General features: G+C 42.9%; 3 protein-coding genes across 3 annotated transcripts; 2 read left to right on the top strand and 1 right to left on the bottom strand.

Moving 5' to 3' along the window:
• Positions 1 to 3,407: 3,407 nt before the first annotated feature.
• On the top strand, positions 3,408 to 5,694 carry LOC128733877 (transcription factor grauzone-like). The gene is made up of 3 exons (XM_053827726.1): positions 3,408 to 3,744; positions 3,802 to 5,088; positions 5,155 to 5,694. Exons 1-3 carry the CDS (start codon positions 3,646 to 3,648, stop codon positions 5,308 to 5,310), a joined length of 1,542 nt encoding a protein of 513 aa, XP_053683701.1. The 5' UTR covers positions 3,408 to 3,645; the 3' UTR covers positions 5,311 to 5,694.
• Positions 5,695 to 12,932: 7,238 nt separating this feature from the next.
• Positions 12,933 to 15,632, bottom strand: LOC128734763 (zinc finger protein 808-like). The gene is made up of 3 exons (XM_053829101.1): positions 15,398 to 15,632; positions 13,185 to 15,338; positions 12,933 to 13,120 (listed from the first exon to the last, which is right to left on the bottom strand). Exons 1-3 carry the CDS (start codon positions 15,509 to 15,511, stop codon positions 12,935 to 12,937), a joined length of 2,454 nt encoding a protein of 817 aa, XP_053685076.1. The 5' UTR covers positions 15,512 to 15,632; the 3' UTR covers positions 12,933 to 12,934.
• A 2,138-nt stretch (positions 15,633 to 17,770) lies between these two features.
• Positions 17,771 to 19,924, top strand: LOC128735617 (transcription factor grauzone-like). Its single transcript, XM_053830101.1, has 3 exons — positions 17,771 to 18,086; positions 18,144 to 19,508; positions 19,582 to 19,924. Exons 1-3 carry the CDS (start codon positions 17,973 to 17,975, stop codon positions 19,738 to 19,740), a joined length of 1,638 nt encoding a protein of 545 aa, XP_053686076.1. The 5' UTR covers positions 17,771 to 17,972; the 3' UTR covers positions 19,741 to 19,924.
• The last annotated feature ends 2,013 nt before the right edge of the window (positions 19,925 to 21,937 follow it).

The raw sequence follows: 21,937 nt of genomic DNA, 5'->3' as shown, positions 1-21,937 counted from the left end.
GCGAGTTCGTGGGCCTCCCTCTCGTCTGGCTGATTATGACATGTGTGTTGCTTTCGCCCTAAATGCGGAAAACTTCGTGGAAGCGTTACCGGAAAGCATTGAAGAGTTGCAGGAACGCGATGACTGGCTGATGTGGAAAGCTGCAATCGACGAAGAAATGCGTGAATTGGAGAAAAACAAAACATGGAATTTTGTAGAACTTCCGGAAGGCAAAAGAGTAGTGCCATGTATAAGTGGGGTTTCAAAATCAAAGCAGGAGTTCCACATCCTAGATACAAAGCACGACTGGTAGCAAAAGGGTGTTTCCAGCGTTATGGTTTCGACTATCATGAAACTTACGCTCCCGTTGTGCATGTAACTACTGTTCGAACGTTGCTCTCAGTAGCGGTACAGCAAGGTCTTAGGTGCAGCAAGGTAATAAAGTGTGCAGGTCAAACAAATCACTGTATGGCCTTAAACAAGCACCTCGCAGTTGGAACGAATGATTCCACAGTTTCCTGTTAAGTCTTGGGTTCGAGCGGTCGCAGTATGATACTTGCCTGTAGCAGTGGCGACTCGTGGTGGTTTAGCTTACCTGTTCAACCAGCAAAAAATACAAATTAATACGCAGCTTTTTTTATTATCGAAATTCTATATTTTATTCATAAAACAAACATTAGGTGTATTCACGTAGCGCTTGCTATGTTGCGTAAACGGTGTATTTCGTGTATATGCCGCCGCAATTCGCATAGCAGTTCCGGTTTCTATGGAAGCAGCAGAGTAGCGGCAGTATAAATATGCAATACTCCGTATACGCAACATAACAAGCGCTACGGGAATACCCCTATTATTTAAATAACAACGGAATACGGCGGTTTACTTTACCAGCAAACCCGTCTCTGAATTTTAACTACGAACCTAAGACTTTCCGTTCAATTTACCTATTGAACCAAATTCAAAAATAACCACCACACGCACCACAAGCAATATGCGTAAGTTGTTCAATGCTAAAGATGAACGAAGTAATGAGAAAATTTTGCGAATAATGCATGCCATCCCCTTCGTACCAATACATTGTCCTGGTGCTAATCTCTAAAGCAACGTTCAAGCGTCGTATTGAACGTTTTGCTCATTAGCTTCGTAACTCGATAAAATGGAATCAAAGCGCAGGCCATAGGAATATGAGGTAGTAAGTTGTTCAATGCTGAAGATGAACAAGTAATGAGACAATAATGCGCCCGCACCTTCGAGTAAAAACTGTTTCACATTCTCTTTTTATCTCCTTCGTACCCAGAATCAACACCAGGAATAATGTGTTGGTATATGCTTGTGCATTGAGATCAAAGCAACGTTCAAACGTCGTGTTGAACGGTTTGCTCAGCAGCTTCGTAAACTAAACTAATAATTTACCGAATTATTCGTATTGCATGAGCGTCGGTTCAAACGAAATCATGAACTAGTGATGAAAAAAAATTTTGTCGGGTTGAATTTTGTTGCCTGTCCTATGAACAGGTTGAACATGCGGACGAGTCGCCACTGCCTGTACGTGAAACAGTCGAAATTTGAATTCGAAATGAAGGATATGCAGGACCTCCAGTATTTCTTTGGTTTAAAAATTGAACTGGATAGAAGCAAAGGTACGTTGTCGTTGAATCAAACCAAATACATATCCGATCTGCTCAAACGTTTTGGAATGGAGAATTGCAAATCAGCTGCTACCCCGATGGAAGTAAATTTGAAATTGAAGAAGCTTGAGGAAAACGAATCACCAACATGTCATCCTTATCGTGAACTTGTTGGGTGCCTGACGTACTTGATGCTGTCAACTCGGCCGGACATCAGTAGTGCGGTGAATATTCTCAGTCGTTTTCAAGGTGGTGCGTCGGATCTTCATTGGACTCATCTCAAACGTGTGTTATGCTATCTGCAAGGAACCAGAAACTACTCTCTGACTTATCAGCGAAGGGACGTCGTTTCACTACTTGTTGGATTTGCTGATGCTGACTGGGGAAGCGACGTGAACGGTCGACATCCGGATGTTTGTTCCAGATTTTCGGAAACACGGTTTCGTGGACGACAAGGAAGCAGACCAGTGTATCGTTGAGTTCTACAGAGGCTGAGTACATATCCATCAGTCAAGCAGCATGTGAAGCGATCTGGTTGAGGAATTTGCTGTCAGAGTTTAATGTCGTTTTGGAATCTCTCACGGTTATATTCGAAGACAGTCAATCGTGCATTTACATTGCAACCGAATCACGAGATCAAAAACGAATGAAGCATTTGGATATACGTTACAACTACAGCACTCGTTCGCTAATTGCACGAATGAGGCGATGCGATTAGCGAATTTCGTTTTTTAATTGCACGATAGTTGCCAATATTTATTGTAAAACGTGATGCGTTATCACTGTAAAGAACTCTTCACATGCATTCACACGTACGCTAAACTTTGGGAAGAACATCTAAATTTTTACAAACGAACTAAAAGCTTAATGAATATGTGTTCAATTAGTCAAAGTTTAGCCAAATTTGCATGAATTTGTTTGTAATGTATCTACGTAATGCAGAGATAGAGAGTTTGCATTCGGCAACGCTGCATTTTTGTTTATAGCAACCACCTGGAAAACCACGTGTAGTTTGACAGATAACTGTTTTTTAGTTGCACGATCGTGCAACTAGCGAACGTGCAATTAAAAGACGGTGCAGTTAGAGGACGTGCAATTAGCGCACGAGTGCTGTATATTCGCGAGTGTGTCCAGAATGGTTCTATATCGATAGAGTTTGTTTCTACTCAAAAACAGCTTGCTGATGTGTTTCCAAAAGCGCTTCCCGCAAATATCTTTAACAAACACCGTGCAGCGCTAGGTCTGAGAGGGGGTGTTGAAATACAGACCCAACATTAGTTTTGTAAACTTAGCAACCTTTGATTACGTTTACTATAAATACGACTAGCTCTGGTGTGAGTCTAAAGGCCCAAACACTGTATACGGGTTTTACTACGTTGCGGATATTAGGCAGAAAACCCATGGAAAAACTGCCAAATTGCCGCAACGTAGTAAAATTCGTATGCATTGTGTCTGGGCCTTAACTCTTTGTTAATAAACCGTCACTGCGTTAACAAGTCGTGTTTCTCTACAGAAACAAAACGAAATTTTTGTTTCTGCGTAAAATAACCATAAATATGATTGAAACTACATGTTTATTCTCCGTGAACCTATTAAAAAAAAAGTAACGTAATGTGTAGACGTTCCCTAAATTGTTTGCTTTCTGCTGCTGCAGTGGTCTCGCTTGTTCTTGCGCTTGTTATTGCTTTGTCTCTGACAAACTAAAGAAGTTGTCAAATTTAGTTCGTTAACAAAAGCAGAAGGGACGAAGGGTTTGTCAAATCAGCCAAAAAAGCGTCAATCAATTTGGCAAAAAAGCGTGAAAGTGGTTGACTGCTTTGGTTATAAGCGTTGTTTGCTGTTTCGTGAATGTTTTCAATTGGAAAGTGTTAAAGATTTAAACAAATCGACATTTTCGCGTGTCCCCATGAACTATTCGCAAGTTATGATTACTAGTGGCACTATTTGCTAAACAGGATTTTATTGTTTTGTTAGCTAATTACATAACAAATCGCAAACGGATTTTGGTGTCCCGGCGTGTTGTGTAACCTGTTGGACCAGTATGGATTTAATGTGCAATTTTTGTCTCTGCCGTAGACCAGATATATCTCTAGAGAACAAAATTCTTCGCGCAAAAGTGGATCAAGTTTTTTACTTCGAGGTAAGGCTGCTACATTTCCGATGTAAGGAATCATTTTAACAAACTAGGTTTTTGTAGATTTTTCGTCGACATGATGATACGGCAATGATTTGCACGACGTGTAAAGATACCGTCGTACAATTCTATGCCTATGCAGAGCAGGTGAACAGAAATCAACAAACTCTGCGATTAACCGGTCTTCCGTCTACGAGCGGGCATGATGCGACTCAGCGGGAAGCCGATGGCACTTTGGTTAAGCTTGAATGCTCGTTGGTAGATGACCATGAAGAATATGAAACGGAGTGGGTAGATGTGATGGAAAAACTTGAAACATCGATTCATCAGGAATCCAGCATGGAGGAAGATTCAAAGAGTCAAATCAAACGAAGACACGATTCTGATTCTGAAAGCGAAAATGAACAAGACGACGACACAACAGGTGATGGAGAGTGGGAAGCACCTGCAGTAGAAGAAGACACTGGAGAAACATCTCCAAAACCTAAGTTGAAACGAAAGTATACCAGAAGGAAGGTAACACCAGTAAGACCTTCGGTTCAGAAGAAAAATTCCACGCAGTATGCAGATGAATCGTATAGTGAAGAATCAGTTCTTCAAAATTTCAATCTTGTGTGCGATTTGTGTTCCAAACCTCTAGAAGATTTTAATGAGCTACGCGAGCACTTCAAAGAGGCTCATGGCCAGCAGGGATACATTAAATGTTGCGACAAGAAGATCTTTAAAAAATGCTGGATGATCGAGCATCTGCAGGTCCACCTGAATCCGGATACATTCCATTGTGACATTTGCAATAAGAGTTACAGTTCGAAAAGAGTGCTAAATGATCATAATAAAGAGGTTCATGCATCGGAAGAACAACGGGCTCTGAAGTGTGAAGGTTGTACCAAACGTTTTGCATCGAAACGTCACCTCAATGCGCATATGTCGATGGCCCATGGATCTTTCCCATGCCCACAATGCCCACGGACACTGGCATCGCAGGGATCACTCAAGCATCATATTCTAACAATACACGGCGAAGGAGAGCAATTCATTTGTGACATTTGTGCGCGTGTTTATCGCACCAAGCGTTGTCTGGAGACGCATGTCAAGGGTCATTTGGGAACCCGTCAAGAGGATAAAGTTCAGTGTACGGTTTGTGCTGTTTGGTTCACCAATAAGTATCAACTGACAAAGCATATGAATCGCATTCACATTTTGCCGGAGCAAATGTTGGAGTGTACCTTGTGTGGAAAGCAACTGCGCAACCGAGAGGCACTTAACGGACACATGCACCGAGCGCACACCGAAAATCGATTCGAATGTGAATTTTGTGCCAAAACATTCAAACGGCCACATCATATGAGGGTGAGTACAAGATCGTGTCGTGATTGTAAGCTCGATGTTATTCTAACGGTTTATTTTCATCAATAGGAACATGTGGCCATTCACCACACCGGAGAAGATCTTTACGGTTGTAACTACTGTGATGAACGCTTCAATTCGAAGAACAAGCAGTACACGCACAGGAAAAATGTCCATCCTGTGGAGTTTGAGGAGGAAATGCGGCGGCGTATTATGAAAGACTAAACTGTCATACGAACTTTAATCTCTTGCATTGTGTGTAAGGAGGCACGTTTCTGGAGCGCTATCTGTGTGAAAGATAGGACCTTGACATTTTTTTATACAGTACTGACCAATCCAATTTGATTTTGTTCATTCGTAAAATTTTACTGAAAAGTGACCGCATGCTTGATTTTTTTGCAAAGGTAAGGTACCGCCATTGAACCAATGAAATTATAATAAAAATAATGGTAAAGTACCCTTCTACTGAACAATTTATTCTCAGGAACCAAAGTTCTACCACCGAACTGATCATTTGCAATCTTTCACACAGGTATCTAAATAGACTTTTCACGGTTGGTTACATGTAAACCGCTTAGTTTAGCATTACATTAAGTTTTGAATAAAAAGTATGGAAAGTTCTAGCGTACACCGTTATCAGTTTTTTTTTGACGGGAAAAAAGTTTCAAGTTTCAAGCTGTATGCAAAATTGATCGAAGTTTTTCAACATTTTCTCTAAGAAGGACAAAACATCAAAACTAAATAATTTTAGAAAAATCAGTTTTGCAACTTTGAGTGCGATTTTCTCATTTTCGTGTTTTGTAACATGGGACAGATATGCTTCCAGCGGCAGTAAAGCTCACAGGTCCCCTAGTGTGACACCTGAATCATATTGACCACGTTCCGTTCCGTTCTCTACGGGGTGCGGAAATTGACGCTGTTCATCATCTAGTCATTGTCAATCGTATATCCGACACGCTAGAGATGGTCATACCATCTACCACAGCTGCGGCAATACCCACGAGTTGGGCACAGCTTTTATGGTGATGGGCGAGCTGCAGAAGCGGATGATCGTGTGGTGGCCGATCAACACCCGAATGTGCAGATTAGGAATCAAGGGCCGATTCTTTAATATTAGCGTAATTAACGTGCACAGCCCTCACCTCGGAAGTACCGATGATGACAAAGCCGAATTTTACGCGCAGTTGGAGCGTGAATACGTCCGCTGCCCAAGACATGATATCAAAATTATCATCGTGGACTGTAATGCTCAGGTTAGTCCGGAGGCGGAATTCAAACCGGTGATTGGACGGTTCAGCGCTCACCCACAAACGAACGAAAACGGCCTAAGACTTGTCGACTTCGTCGCCTCCAAGAACATGGCCATACGTAGTACCTTCTTCCTGCATAACCTCTACCACCGGTACACCTGGAGATCACCCAACCAGACAGAATTACAAATTGACCACGTTCTGATAGACGGTCGGCATTTTTCAGACATTATCGACGTCAGCTACTATTCGGGCGCTAACATTGATTTGGATCACTACCTAGTGATGGTAAGGATACGTCAAAAACTATCTGTTGTGAACAACATACGATACCACCGTCTGCCACGGTATAATCTAGCGCGACTGAAGCAACCGGAGGTCGCCGAAAACTACGCGTCATCTCTCGAAACCGCGCTGCCGGAAGAGGGTGAGCTGGATGAAGCCCCTCTTGAGGACTGTTGGGATGCCATGAAAACAGCCATTAACAGCGTAGCGGAGAACGTCCTAGGCCGTGTGGCACCGAATCGACGTAACGAATGGTTTGACGAGGAATGCCAGCAGATATTGGCTGAGAAGAACGCAGCGTGGGTCCAAATGCTGCGTAGAGCCACCCGTCAGAATGTGGAGTGATACAAACAGTAACAGAAGCGGAGGCAGCAAAACCGATTCTGCAAGGAAAAGAAGCGCCACCAAGAGAAGAAGTGCCAAGAACTCGAACAGCTGTACCGCTTTCACGACACACGGAAGTTCTAGCAGAGACGCAACGGATCTCGCAAAGGCTTCGTGCCGCGTGCCGCGTGCCGAAATGTTTCTGGTCTGTTTCTGTTTGCAGCACGAGGTGGGCCAGTTAGAACCAAGTCTGTCCAAGGCTGAGTGAAGGTGGTTGTGATAATGATAAAAGAGTCCTTGCGGACAACGCTAGCGCCATAATGCGTTGATGATGATGAATTGATGAGTACTTGACTCTATGCAGATCCGCTACAATTGTATAAGCAATAACAATGAATGTACTTATCTTGATCTTCTCCTTCCTTTTGTTTATCCACTTCTCTGTCTGTGTCAGTCTTGTCGTACCTGTATATTCGTAATAACTTAGGGCCTACGTTGACTGCACGTCGTCCGCTCCAACGTCTTCAACCTGTAGCTGATCCCTCGTTGCCCCTTACGACAACGTTAGACTCACCGTGAGTAACAACGACCGAAATCAGACAACGAAAAAGAGAAGAAAAAGAAAAGGGGGAAAATTTTAGTCAACATGTTGATTGCAATTTTCGGGTTAGTAATATCACGAGAATTCTATGTCTGTCCGTCTACCGTGATAAGCAGGATTGTGAGAACTACCGAGCGATCATCCCGAATGCCGCCTACAAAGTGCTGTCCCAATAATTCATCTTCCATCGACTGTCGCCAATAACCAATAGATTTGTGGGAAGTTACCAAGCCGGAGGGTTATGGAGGGTCAAATCTTCACCCTGTGGCAGATCCTCCAGAGGTACCGCAATTCCGAGTCCCCACGCACCACCTGTTCATCGATTTCAAAGCCGCATATGATAGCGTAAACCGACAAGAGCTATGGAAACTTTTGGACGAAAACGGCTTTCCGGGTAAGCTTATTAGACTTATCATGGCTACGATGGATGGGATCCAATGCTGTGTGAGAATCTCAGGTGGATTGTCGGACTCATTCGAATCTCGCAAAGGACTTCGACAAGGAGATGGTCTTTCCTGCCCGCTATTCAACATTGCGCTTGAAGGTGTTATCAGACGAGCGGCGATCGAAATGCGGGGCACGAGGACTTTTGAATTGACTGACGAAATTTTCGATTTTAATGAAACTACACAGCAATTTGTGACGAAACTTAAGAGATCTAGTATTATATAAATTTGACGCTAATCCATTTATTAAGAACATTGTTCAGATAAATTATTGTAATAATAAATAAATAAATAAATAAATAATAAATAAATCCAGTAAATTTATCTGCTTTGCTGACGACGTGGATGCTGTTGGCAGAACATTTGAGGCGGTGAAGATCAGTACACCAGACTAAAACGCGAAGCAGAGAAGATTGGATTGAAGATAAATACGTCTAAAACGAAGTATATGCTGGCGGGCGGGACCGAGCGCGACAGGGCCGCTTGGGCAATACCGTGGTAATCGACGGGGATTACTTCGAGGTAGTCGACGAGTTCGTATACCTTGGCTCACTGGCAACAGAGGACAACAATACCAGCCGTGAGATTAAAAGACGTATTATCAGCGGAAGTCGGGCCTACTACGGACCCCACAAACACTTGCGGTCGAACAATCTGAGCCCCCGTACAAAGTACACACTGTACAAAACGCTAATTAGACCGGTTGTCTTCTACGGGCACGAAACGTGGACACTGCTAGAAGAGGACCTACGAGTACTCGGAGTTTTCGAACGGCGGGTGCTTAGAACCATCTTTGGCGGAGTGCAAGCGAACGGTGTATGGAGGTGAAGAATGAACCACGAGCTCGCGCGTCTCTACGGCGAACCAAGTATTCAGAAAGTAGTTAAAGCTGAAAGGATACGTTGGGCAGGACATGTTGCTAGAATGCCGGACAACTATCCTGCAAAAATGGTTTTCGCATCAAATCCGGTAGGAACAAGACGAAGAAGGGCACAGGCAAGGTGACAAGACCAGGTCTAGCGAGATCTGGCGAGCACTGGGTGCCCGCAGAACTGGAGACCAACTGCCATGGACCGAAATAGATGGAGAAATTATACTGCGCAGGCCTTGTCGTAAGACGTTAGGCCAATTAAGTAAGTAAGTAATATCAGACACGCCAAAGCCATCCTCCTTGGCTGTACATTAGGCAACTAGATAACACGCAATCTGCCGTGAACTGCGCGTAAATACTGCATGAGGTACTGCCTTCCACTGAGTTACACTCGGCTATCGGAGAGGCCGCTGTCGCGATTCTAGGTGAAGAGCCTCGAAATATACGAAATGACTGATTTGACTGAGAGCGCTAACAAGCGATGGAGAAAAAAATATAAATGATCTTAGCATTACCACCAGGGCGAATTTAACCAAATACCGACGAACAAGGAACCAGTTGACCACGATTCTAAGGAGGAGAAAGAACCAAGAGGATCCAGATTATGAACTATTCTGAGTTGCAATCTCGTAAGGGCTCGTGGGTTCCCACGATAGTGGGAATCTTATCACAAATGAACATGGGGTGGCCGACAGGTGGAATAAGTTCTTCGATGAATACCTCAATGGCAAAGATGCAGAAGGACAATGGACATGGAAGTCAAACTAAAAATCGGGTTGCTGAAGACCAACAAAGCCCCCAGTGAGGACCGCTTACCAACGGAGCTTAACAAATATTCTCAAAATTAGAGAGGCGAGGAAGCTAGAGGAGGAATGGATGAAAGTTGTTTGTCCTATCTGCAAAAGGATGATCAGTTCGATTGCTGCTACTATCGCACGATCTTGGAGCGCGTGCAGAAGACGACAGAATACCAGCCCCCGACCTCCAGGAGGTAACAGAAGAGATCGGTCGGCTGAAGAACAATAAAGCGGCTGGGGCTGATCAGTTACCCGGCGAGCTGCTGAAATTCGGTGGTACCGCACTGGCTAGAGTGCTGCACTGGGTTATTGTCAAGATTTGGGAGGAGGAGCTACTACCGGAGGAGTAGACGGAAGGCATCATGTGTTAGTTGGATTGTTGTAATTACCGCGCAATCACACTGTTGAACGCCGCCCACAAGATACTCTCCCAACTTTTATGTCGTCGACTACCTCCACGGATCGGATTTTCGCGCTTCGGCAAGTGTTGCAGAAATGTCGCGAATACAACGTGTCCACGCATCATTTATTCATCGGCTTCAAATCGGCGTATGACACGATCGATCGAGATCAGCTATGGCAGATTATGCACTACTATGGATTTACGGATAGACCGGAGAGAACCACCCATCGCTCACACCGCAAAAATCGGTTGCCTGCGATGGGCTGGGTACGTCGTGAGGATGTCGGACTCGAACGAGACGGCGGGGCGCGCAGCGAACAGGGTGGATCGATCAAGTGGAAGGTGACCTGCGGACCCTACGCAGACTACATGGCTGGCAAATTGCGGCCATGGACCTTGTGGAATGGAGACGACTTCTTTGTACAGCAGAGGAAACCACGGCCTGGAGCTGATTAAGTAACAAAATGCGGAAAGTGTGAAGCGACTAAAACACAGCAGGATGGGCTGGCCACGTAGCAAGGATGCAGGATGAGCGACCAGCGAAAACAATGTTTAGCAGAGAACCAGACAGAGAGCGACGACTCCAAGGCAGACTCCGTATTCGTTGTATGAGCGCTGTGGATGCTAGAGCAGAGGCTGTTAGGGGCGACTGGAGAGCGGTAGCCCAAGGCCGAGAAACGTGGAGACATCTCCTGAATTCGGCATGGATTCGATAAGCGGATAGTCGCCGAAAAAGTAAAGTAAGTAGGGTGCAACATAGTTTTGAGAAAATGTTAGAAAGTTGATTTCTTAAGCATATTTTTTCGGCAACGCGGGTATTTTTTGACTTATGCGCCAAAAGTTAGCCGCGCGGAAGGCACTTCACGATAGGTAGGTATAACCAGTCATATAGAAGGAGTGTGATATCATTAAGAAAGATACAACTTTATTTCTACTTTCGGAGGCGATATACGTATCTGCCAGTTTAGGGGACTAAACTGAATTTAAATCATTTTACTCCAAATCTATACACTCATTGCCAATTGAAACCTTTTAATAGCGCAAAAGTCACTCTTATAGTGAAGTGACTGATCAGAGGAACGTAATAAGACCTTATCAGGGACGGCAAAAGACGAAATATATACTGTCATATAACACATATTTATAACGAGTGGGTAAAGTAGAGTTTGAAAAGATTATTACATACAAGCACTTACAAAATTAATGCATATCGCTCACTCAAAATAGGGGTTATAGCAAGAAGAAATGACAGGTAATACAGGAAAGACCCGGGCGGTATAATCGATATCACAGTAGATTAACTTGGCGCAGTGATAAGTGCTACACATAAAAAAAACTCTTAGGAAGTAAACAGAAATTTATTTCTAATGTAGTTTCGAAAACTAAGCTACTCTGGAAGCTTGTATTTAGAACACTTACTAGGGTGGCTTGCCGTTCTAAGACAAAACCTGTTGATCAAAGTTTCTCCATGTAACTCGGTTATGGGCTACCGCTCTCCAATTCCTCGGACACCGAGTACTCTCCGCCAGATCTCGCTCCACCTGGTCTAACCTGGTTGCTCGCTGCGCTCCATCTTTGCAGGGTAGTTGTCCGGCATTGCAACATGCCCTGCCCATCGTATCCATCCAGCTTTAGCCACCTTCTGGATACTGGGTTCGCCATAGAGCTGTGCGAGTTCATGGTTCATCATCCGCCTCCATACTCCGTTCTCTTGTACGCCGCCGAAGATCGTTTTTAGCACTCGTCGTCCGAAAACTTCGAGCACCCGCAGGTCCTCCTCAGGTATTGTCCATGTTTCATGCCCGTAGAAAACAACCGGTCTAATAAGCGTCTTGTACAGGGTGCACTTTCTACGGGGACTTAGTCTGCTCGACCGCAATTGCTTGTGGAGCCCATAGTAAGCACGACTTCCGCTGATAATACGCCTCCGAATCTCACGGCTGGTATCATTGTCCGCCGTTACCAGTGAGCCAAGGTAGACAAATTCATCGACTACCTCAAACTCATCGCCGTCGATCAATATACTACTGCCCAAGCGGTGTCGTTCGGCTTCGGGTCCGCTGGCCAGCATGTACTTTGTTTTAGACGTATTTACCTTTAACCCAATCTTTTCTGCTTCGCGCTTTAGTCTGGTGTACTGTTCAGGCACCACCACAGGTGTTCTGCCGATAATATCCTTGTCATTGGCAAAGCAGACGAATTGACTAGATTTGTTGAAGATCGTGCCCCGCGTGTTGATATCCGCTCGGTTCATAACACCTTGCAGCGTTATGTTGAACAGCAGGCATGAAAGACCATCACCTTGACGAAGCCCTCTGTGTGATTCGAATGAACTTGAAAATCCACCCGAAATCCGAACACAGCACTGTGTACCATCCATCGTAGATTTAATCAGTTTGATGAGCTTCCTGAGCTCGTCCATGATTTTCCATAGCTCTTTCCGGTCGATGGTATCATATGCGGCTTTGAAGTCAACGAATAAATGATGCGTGGGAACTCTGTATTCACGGCGCTTTTGGAGAATTTGCCGCAGTGTAAATATTTGATCCGTTGTAGACCGACCTTCGACGAAGCCGGCTTGATAAGTATTTAGAACAAAACACTATGAATAAACACTTTTGGTACGAGTTGGTGAATCGAAGTAATGAATTAGAATTTGATGTTGATACACAGTTCGCGTTCAGATATCGCTATGAATTATATGCAGCGGTTGCAGTTTGCGACGTCAGTGAAATTCATATTTGGTATAATCCTTTTCATTTATCACTTTGTTTTTTGTTTTTGTGTCCAAGTATACAGCCAAATGCAGCAAAGCTTTTTAACAAATATCAAAAACTGACTCCAAATGTGCGACGGTTGGTTTTCCTAATCATTAATATGTTATTGATTCCGGTTTTGGTCCAGTTTTTGACAATAATCGCTTGCGCAAGTATTCCTGAAACTCTACTGGATGCACATTTTTTCGATGAGTGTAGTGCTTGTTCTGGGTAAAGAACTGCTCGTCACAGTAGCTGCACTTGTACAAGTATTCTCCGGTATGTTTCAAGGCCACATGTTCCTGTATAGAAAAAAACCCTACGTTAATTAATTTGCAGTTCTTTTCCTTAGCAAACCTTTCTTACCCTCATATATCGAATCATTCGGAATTTCTCGTGGCAAACCTCACACTCGTACTGCAGCCTTCCATGAAAGCGATGCTTGTGATGATGGTAGGCCTCCCGACTGCGCAGTTGCTTTCCACACGCGTTACATTGATGTTGTTCATTTGGATCCGGTACTGCGTGCCTTCTCTTAATGTGCTTTGTCAGCTGATATTTGTTGGTTAACCATACCGAACAAATAGTACATTGAGCCCGATCCTCATGCCGCGTCCCCATGTGTCCTTTCCAATGGGCTTCGAAACAGCGCTTATCTACGAAACTGCGGGCACATATCTCACAAACGAACTGCGCACCGTTACCGTGTACAGTGAGCAAATGCTTCCACAGTGACCCAGGAACGAGTTGTTTGGAACACTTCGGACAGCTGGTTGTAGAGTGAGCTTTTTGCTGATGCGTTCGGAGGGCACCCTCTGAGTAAAACTCTTTTTCACAAGTTTTGCATTTTAGTTTCTCGACAATCTTGGCGGGTTTCGGCTCTAGGTGAATTTCTTTTACATGCTCCCGAAGAATCTTTTTCGAGTTGTAGTTCTTGCCGCAAATATGGCATTGGAATGCGTTTGGATCCAGGTGTAACTGGAGATGCTGAATCATTCGGTATTTCTTGTAAAGTTTCTTTTCGCAGCAAACCAGATAAGGTTCTTCATTATGAACAGACTCAAAATGCACTCGTAAACTTCGGAAATCATCGACCGATTCGTCACATATATCGCATGTTAGTTTATAGTGCTGCAGGATTTTATCATCTATGGTGGGAGGTGCTCCTTCTTTTTTAGGCTTATAATTTCGTTTTACATAAGCTTTTCGAGTCTCCCTTGGTTGGTGGTGTTCCTTTTGATGTTCCCGCAAAACTCGTCTCGAGGCGTAATTTTTTTTGCACAGTGTACAGCGGAATGCTTCCGGATCAATATGTAGTTGAAGGTGCTGCACCATCCTGAATCGTTTGTAATATTTCTTACCGCAGCAGTTGATGTATGGAAGTTGGTTATGTACTGATTGAAAATGCAGCCGCAGCGCCCTGAAATCCTTGACCGGCACCGAACACAAATCACACGATAGTTTGTGATGTCGTAAAACTAGTTCATCTGGTGTTGGTTCCGGTGATTCTGGTAGAATTCGTTCGACCATCATGTCACTATTTTCTGCCGATATTTCCCCATTTTGGGTCACTTTAGGCAAGCATACTTCTTTAACGTGCTCTCTAAGTACTTTTTTTGAACTGTACCTTTTGTTGCAATATTCGCAACGGAACGCATTCGGGTCTATGTGCAACTGCAGATGCTGAACCATGCGATATTTCTTGTAGAGCTTTCTGTCGCAGCACATCAGATAGGGTTCCTCTCCGTGTACCGTTGTGAAGTGTTTGCGCATTTCTATGAAATTTTTCAGCGGTGCGGAACACAAATCGCAAAACAATTTATGATGGTTCAGTACCATTCTATCCAATGCACTGTCTGCCGGTATACTTTGTTGGTCTTTCGGTACAATAAGCGGACGTTGTGCCAACCTTCGGCTCTTCCTTTCAATTTGACTTTTATCGTCATTGCCCTCGTCTGCCGAATCTACTTCTTCCTTGTTTTTAGCGTCATCTGACTGTAGCTCTGGATCCGATTTGATTTCATTTCCAATTTGACTTTCATCCTCGTCTGTCGAATCTACAACTTCTTCGTTGTATTGTGCGTCATCATCTGACTGTAACTCTGGATCCGATTTAACTTCATTTCCGATATGATTTTCTTCCTCATTATCATCGTCTTCCGAATCGATACCTTTCCCGCTGTGTTCTGCGTCATCTGACTGTAATTCTGGGTCCAATTTAACTTCAAGTATATCTTCAGTGATATCTTCGACGCCAATGTCGTCCCGATCGAAAGCATCATTCGACGTCTCTTCAAGCCATTCGGGTTCGTGAGGTTCGTCTTTGATGTCGACATTTATAGGGTCAATTTCGACGTCCGAGTACAGCACCTCTGGTTTCTCCGGATCATACTCTTCAATGGGTGTTTCATTTAAAATTTCTTGATTTTTCAACACCTGCTCAGCATACTCGTAGAATTCAATAACTGTTTTCCGACACATATGACATATAAAGGTCAGATAAACTACGCTGCGATTGATCTACGGAACACATTCTTATTGCAGTTGGTACTTAATTTTTATATTTAGATAATACTCACCCGAAAGTAGAATAATTTATCAATTATCTCGCGAAGCTCACAATCTTCCAGTGTCACTGGAACAGTGTCCGACTTCAGTCTCAAACATAAGCGACAGATTTCTGTTGAATCCATTGCATATATAGAAGAATTAGAAACAAACAGAATTCGAGCTACAGCAGTATTTCAATTAAAATTACAACTGTTTAATCTGCACTCTAATCATATGTCATGCTTAACTGCACAGTGCACAATATTTGAAGCAACAACAGGAATATTTTTTTTGCAACCGTATCCGTATATGACGTCGATGATGAAGAAATATGACAAAAATAATATTCTATGCTCTAATCTCTAAACGCTTTTATGTTGATCGTTTTGTTTTATGACGTTTTGTTAGCATAATTACGCCCATGCAGCAAAAGCTCATGTCGCCTGATTTTGTTCAGAGTGCATGCATATACGCTATCTATACCTATAAAAATGGATTTCTGCCTGTCTGTCTGCCCCAATGTTCCTTATAGAATTGAAAACTACTGAACCGATCGGCGTGAAAATTTGCATGTAGGGGTTTTTGAGGCCAGGGAAGGTTCTCTCGATTGGCAACAGACACCTCCCCCACTAAAGGCCCAGACACAATGCTTACGGATTTTATTACGTTGTGGCAATCTGACAGTTTTTCCATGGGTTTTCTGTCAATTATCCGCAACGTAGTAAAATCTGTATGCATTGTGTCTGGGCCTTAAGAGGGGGAGCTCCCAAACAAATCTTTGCCTATAAAAACGGATTTCTGTCTGTCCTAGTGTTCCTTATAGAATCGAAAACTACTGAACCGATCGGAGCGACAATTTGCATGTAGGGGTTTTTGGTACCATGGAAGGTTTTTATGATGGTTATTCCTCCCCCCACTAAGAAGGGGGGGGGGCTCCCATACAAATCTATACCTATAAAAATGGATTTCTGTCTGTCTGCCCGAATATTCCTTATAGGATCCAAAACTACTGAACCGATCGGCGTGAAAATTTGCCTGTAGGGGTTTTTGGGGCCGGGGAACGTTCTTAAGATGGTTAGAGACCCTTCATTAAGAGGGGGGCTCCCATACAAATGAAATTTCTGCACAACTGGAGAACTAACATATAAACAAGTCAGTCCATATCACCCAAATATATTTACACCACACACTAACCAAGCAAATGGAACAAAATTTGTAACACCCATATTTAGAGACAAATTTTTTTTCTATGGTGAATTAAGACCCCTCTTCACTTTAGGAGGGGGGGGGGGGATCCTATACAAATGAAATACAAATTTCCTCATAACTCGAGAACTAATTAATCGGGAACCATATTTGGCATGTGGGTGTTTTTGGAGGCATGAATTTTTTCTATGATGAATTAGGACCCCTCTCCCCACTTTAGGAGGGCTCCCATACAAATGAAATACAAATGTCCTCATAACTCGAGAAGTAATCAAGCAAGGCAGGAATTTTTTTTAATGATGGTTTGAGACCCCTCACCCCTGTGGTAGGGGGATAAGGACTCTCATACAAATAAAACAGAAATTTTTGCGTAACTCAAAAACCAATCGAACTCGAGAAATTTTAGACTCTTTCATAAAACATTAATCAATAACAAGACCACCAAAAATCAAAAATCAATAGTAACATTAGATAATTCAGCGTGAGACGGCCACGGCCAGTCGGAAGTATTGGCCACTGCGGGGGGCAGCCCCCGTAGAGATCACCTTTATCTAAGTTTATTTATTTTCCTAGATCTACTGACCTCTGTTACTTTCCTTCAGTTGGGTCACCCCTGTGAAATGGTACTTTCTACGAAAAGATTTTCCGTGAAATGGTACATCCCGCGTAAGGTTTTTCGCGAAATGGTATTCTGCGAAACTCTATATACTCCGCGTTATGGTCAACCGAGAATTGGTGTTCTGCAAAATGGTGTTCGGCAAAATGGTTTGTAATGATGGCGAATATTTGAATGCAATCCGCTTTATTTTATCAGGCTAAGTAATGGGGGGAGTTGTTTTCTACTTTACTGTGAGCAAAATTTGTATATTAAAACACCCATGAACTCCCCAGAAACTTACAAATACGAAGTTTGTCGGGTCAGCTAGTAATATATAATTATATAAAGCAAGCAATTAATATAATTATTCACTATGCACAAATTTATTTGGATTTAAATTTTATGTGTTGAATTCATCTTTATGAACAAAAATAATGCATATTTGCATATATATGCATATGCATATAAAAAACGAAAACAATTTTTTAGAAACTCAAAAAAACCGGCAGCTCTTCACGAACAATTCCCAGATTCCACACACAGCCACAGCATAACACTCGTTGTTTTGTAAAATTTTTAGTAATAATTACTTTCGTGGCTGTTTCTAAGTTCTAGTTTGAAAAAAGTTAATACAGTTCACCTAAAATATCAAATTTTGTTTTATTTCTTGTGTTGGTGACCATATAATTACGTAACAAATACAGTTTTTGGCCAAAGAAGTAAACGTTTGTTTACTTTTTTAACAAGGAATCATCCTGGAGTACATACAAATCGATTTTCCTGAGCTTGATCCGGCCGTGATGAACATGGCCGAGATATGCCGGTTGTGTTTACGCCAGAGATCGAACAATGTAGCCGTTGCATTAGAGGATGACGATTTGCGGAGGAAAATCGATCGCATTTTTTACTTCCAGGTGTGTAGGTAATGTGATTACTGAAAAGGGTAAAACATTAAACTGCTGCTCTCACAGGTTATGCGGGATTTGGATCTACCGAGTTTGATTTGCAATACGTGTAAGCACACCGTTGACGGATTCTACGAGTATGCCGAACAGGTACAGAAAAACCAGCAATTTTTGCGTACGTCGCTGGTTCCTTCTACTTCGTCATCTTCGCATAGCTTAAACATGTCACGGGAATCGCCCGGCTTAGATTTGAGTGTAGAAGAGTCATCCGTTAAAATCGAAAATACTATCAAGAACGAACCCGACGAAACCGAATGGGTTGCCGTAGATACATACTGCGAAACATCGGTTAGTAATAGGCAAGTGTCCACAACAACACCAGTGGTATTAACGGATAATGTTCCGCCCGGTGATATGGAAGCGAAATCCGATCGGGATTGGAAAATGGACGAGTCCACAGACGATGAAAACGATAACGAGGATTCTGACGAATCAGAGTTATCTGATGCCGTAGACGGTACTTGGAACGACGAGGATGAGTCGATGCAAGAGGCGAAACCCAAACGAAAGTATACGCCACGGAAGCAGACAAAGATGATACAAACTGTTAAATCGGAGCAAAAAGAACGAAAAGTACGGATCAGGCCTGATGGACCTTCTATAGATGAGTTGGTACTCGAACACTATAAACTATCTTGTGATCTTTGTGCTGAACCGCTGGACGATTTCACCGAGTTACGCAAACACTACAAATATGTTCACGATCAACCGGCCTATCTGAAGTGTTGCAATAAGAAAATCTTCAAGAAATGCTGGATGGTGGAACACATACAACTGCATTTAAATCCTGATGCATTCCACTGTGACATTTGCAATAAAAGTTACAGTTCGAGCAAGGTTCTGAAAGAACACACCAAAGAAGTGCATTCCCCCAATGAAAATCGCCCCTTCAAGTGCGAAACCTGCCTGAAACCATTTGTTTCGCACGCTCATCTAAATGCGCACGTCATGGTGGCTCATGGCTCCGTACCTTGTCCTCAGTGTCCAAAAGTATTGGCTTCGCAAGGGTCGCTGAAAAAACATTTGGTCGCGATGCACGGCGACGGTGAGCAGTACGTGTGCGACGTGTGCGCCCGTGTCTTTCGTTCCAAGCAGTGCTTCGATACCCATGTTAAGGGTCACTTGGGGACGCGTCTGGAGAACAAGGTTCAGTGCAGTGTTTGCTCGGTATGGCTGACGGATAAGTACTGCCTAACGAAGCACGTGCGCCGGATGCACGTTGCACCGGAACTGCCGCTCTCGTGCGAGCTGTGCGGCAAACAGGTACGCAACCAGGATGCTCTCAACTGTCACATGCGGCGGACCCACACGGAGAGTCGGTTCGAGTGCGATATTTGTCATAAAAAGTTTAAGCGACCGCATCATATGAGGGTAATGCTGTCACTCGGAGGTAATTTTCGGATCGTGACTTTGAATTCATTTGGTTTTTTTTGGTATATTGCAGGAACACGTAGCTATCCATCACACCGGAGAAGACTTGTACGGATGCAACCACTGTCCGGAACGTTTCAACACCAAGAACAAGCAGTACATGCATCGGAAGACCGTTCATCCCGTTGAGTGGGAAGAGGAAATGCGCAAGCGAATCATGAAAGTGCCGTGATTGTAGGATTTTTTCCACTTCTATTATTTATTGTCATACAGTGTTGCAGAAAAGGTTTGTGTTGGATTGTTTTACAGCCGACAAATTCGAAGCAATTTGAAAAAAAATGTGGTGAGTGGAATTTAGCTTCAAATTAATCTATCCTTAAAATGTTCAGTGAATTTACCAAAGTACAGCGAAGAAATTGTAAGCAAAGTACCTATTTCATTTTTTTTTGAAAGAAAAAACGCACTTTATTCAATAATAAAAGAATACATAACGTAAATGTAATAATATCACATTAGAACTATCTAGTTTTATCGGCGGTCGGTAAGATAGATACGATCCAAGGTATCGAGCAGCTCCTTGGCATAGGTACAGTTGGCCACTGCCTGCATAGCGGGTCCTTCGATAGTTGTACAGAACTCGTCAATCGCTGCACAGTCCCGTTCGCAGCGTTGCTGATAGAGCTCCTGGCGAGTAGCGCGTTTTTTTGCACTCACATCTACTTGTCCAGCAAACGGCTCCTCCGGCGGAGTGCGCTCCAGTGTGTCCAACAGTTTGAGATTCTTCAGGTGGGCCAGAAAGCGCGTTCGCCACTTTTTGTATCTGCATTTTTGTCCGCTGAAAACTCCCACGGTTCGTCGTTTGCTAATCAGCTCGCACGTGTCCTCGTCCGGCGTGATCGGGCAAGAACAGGAGTCCGGAAGTTCTTTCATTTGAGCTTTCGTTCTGCAGGACATTGTAGGTTCTTATATATCGGTCGTTTCCATGGGTAGGGCGTGTCTTCAGTGATAGATCGTTACTTGAACTTTGTGAGGTTGTGATGTTAGACAATCTGTAATCTACCACGATACGTGCTTTGATAGCGATGAGTTTATGTATTTCGAGGTTTTCTAGAGCCAGTTTGAAGTAATAGGAGCTGTAGGGTAACCATCTGCAGAATCTATTCTTGAATTTGATTTTTTTTTTCAATCAAAAACCTTTAATTAGAACTTTGGATGAAGTTCCAACAAGTTGATTGAGAACGACATAAAACAAAAACTAAAAGTAAATATAACATATATATATTTGCTCATAATGTTCCCTCAATTTGATTTTTAAAAGTTGTTTCGTCATCTCAGGCATGCGAAAATCTAATATAAGATCTATTGGTAAATTGCGGTGTCCCATAAAGGGATAAAAAACTATTAAAACTCGCTTTGGGCAAGACATATTTTATAGAGATTTACAGCACAATTTGATACTTCAATTAGCGATCAAATTTTACTGATAAAGTGATAACATACCTAAGTGTAACAAGTTGTGCATATTATCAGTTAAGAATAATTTAAAAAGGGTCGAACAATAGAACCACAATATAAAATAATACAAAAAAATTGAAATAATATATAAAAATAATAGGACATTTGTAAGGTTTTTATCAATAGATGCAATTGTTAGGTGCATAGCTCGTGACATCATCATGAAAAAACGTCCCTCAGCAAAGCACATGGTTTTGAAAAACCGTTTTTATTTGCAGTTGTGATAAAACGGCTAAAACATGGAAAATTGTGAGTATACCGTAAGATTTTAAAATAACTTTTCCAATAAAAATGATTAGCGATAATTTCAGCATCACAAGATGTTATTGAGTCTTCTCAGAAATGCAAAAAACCGGGTCGGTGGCTGCGGACGCGTGTTTCGGCTATATCCGCAACCAAGATAAGGCGCTCACAGCGAATTTCGAGAGCTAAAATTACGAAAGCGTTGGAAAGTCAAACTGATACTCCGACCAGTTCCGCAGAAGAATATTCCGCCAATGTTTCCGGTAGTCTTTTCGACGGGCAACAGGAGGTTCTCAAGCAGTACCGGGATCACGACCAAGTATTGAAACAGTACGATGTCGTTCTGGAAGAAGTGCTAGAGCAATCTCGGAAAGCTTACGAGAAAATGCAACTGCAAAGCGCATCTCGAGATGTTTTTAGTGTGGAGGCCATTGAAATGTCGAAAAAACGAGATGATACAAATGGGAACAACCTTTCTGGCCAGATTGCTTCGCAAAATGAAGAAATAAACTCAGTTCCAAATCGAAAAGATGTCGCTGTTCAAGTAGATTCCATGGAATCAAAACCTTGCGCACTTTCAGTACAAGCTGTACCAACTGAAAAGTGTTACAATCAACGCAAAACTTCTACAGTCTCCACGAATACCGAGCAGATCAGTTTTAAAGACGCCA

The sequence above is a fragment of the Sabethes cyaneus genome, chromosome 2 (genome assembly GCF_943734655.1).
Source record: "Sabethes cyaneus chromosome 2, idSabCyanKW18_F2, whole genome shotgun sequence".
NCBI lineage: Eukaryota > Metazoa > Arthropoda > Insecta > Diptera > Culicidae > Sabethes > Sabethes cyaneus.
The sequence above is the reverse complement of the archived record's forward strand: the minus strand, read 5'-3'. Positions and strand labels throughout refer to the sequence as shown.

Excerpts from the sequence above, each read along its gene's own strand:
- LOC128733877 (XM_053827726.1), top strand. The coding sequence starts at position 3,646 with ATGGATTTAATGTGCAATTTTTGTCTCTGCCGTAGACCAGATATATCT. Across the intron at positions 3,745-3,801 it reads ATCAAGTTTTTTACTTCGAG|ATTTTTCGTCGACATGATGA; the intron begins GTAAGGCTGCTA and ends AGGTTTTTGTAG. Across the intron at positions 5,089-5,154 it reads AACGGCCACATCATATGAGG|GAACATGTGGCCATTCACCA; the intron begins GTGAGTACAAGA and ends TTTCATCAATAG.
- LOC128734763 (XM_053829101.1), bottom strand. The coding sequence starts at position 15,511 with ATGGATTCAACAGAAATCTGTCGCTTATGTTTGAGACTGAAGTCGGAC. Across the intron at positions 15,339-15,397 it reads ATAAATTATTCTACTTTCGG|ATCAATCGCAGCGTAGTTTA; the intron begins GTGAGTATTATC and ends TGTGTTCCGTAG. Across the intron at positions 13,121-13,184 it reads GAATGATTCGATATATGAGG|GAACATGTGGCCTTGAAACA; the intron begins GTAAGAAAGGTT and ends TTTTCTATACAG.
- LOC128735617 (XM_053830101.1), top strand. The coding sequence starts at position 17,973 with ATGAACATGGCCGAGATATGCCGGTTGTGTTTACGCCAGAGATCGAAC. Across the intron at positions 18,087-18,143 it reads ATCGCATTTTTTACTTCCAG|GTTATGCGGGATTTGGATCT; the intron begins GTGTGTAGGTAA and ends CTGCTCTCACAG. Across the intron at positions 19,509-19,581 it reads AGCGACCGCATCATATGAGG|GAACACGTAGCTATCCATCA; the intron begins GTAATGCTGTCA and ends GGTATATTGCAG.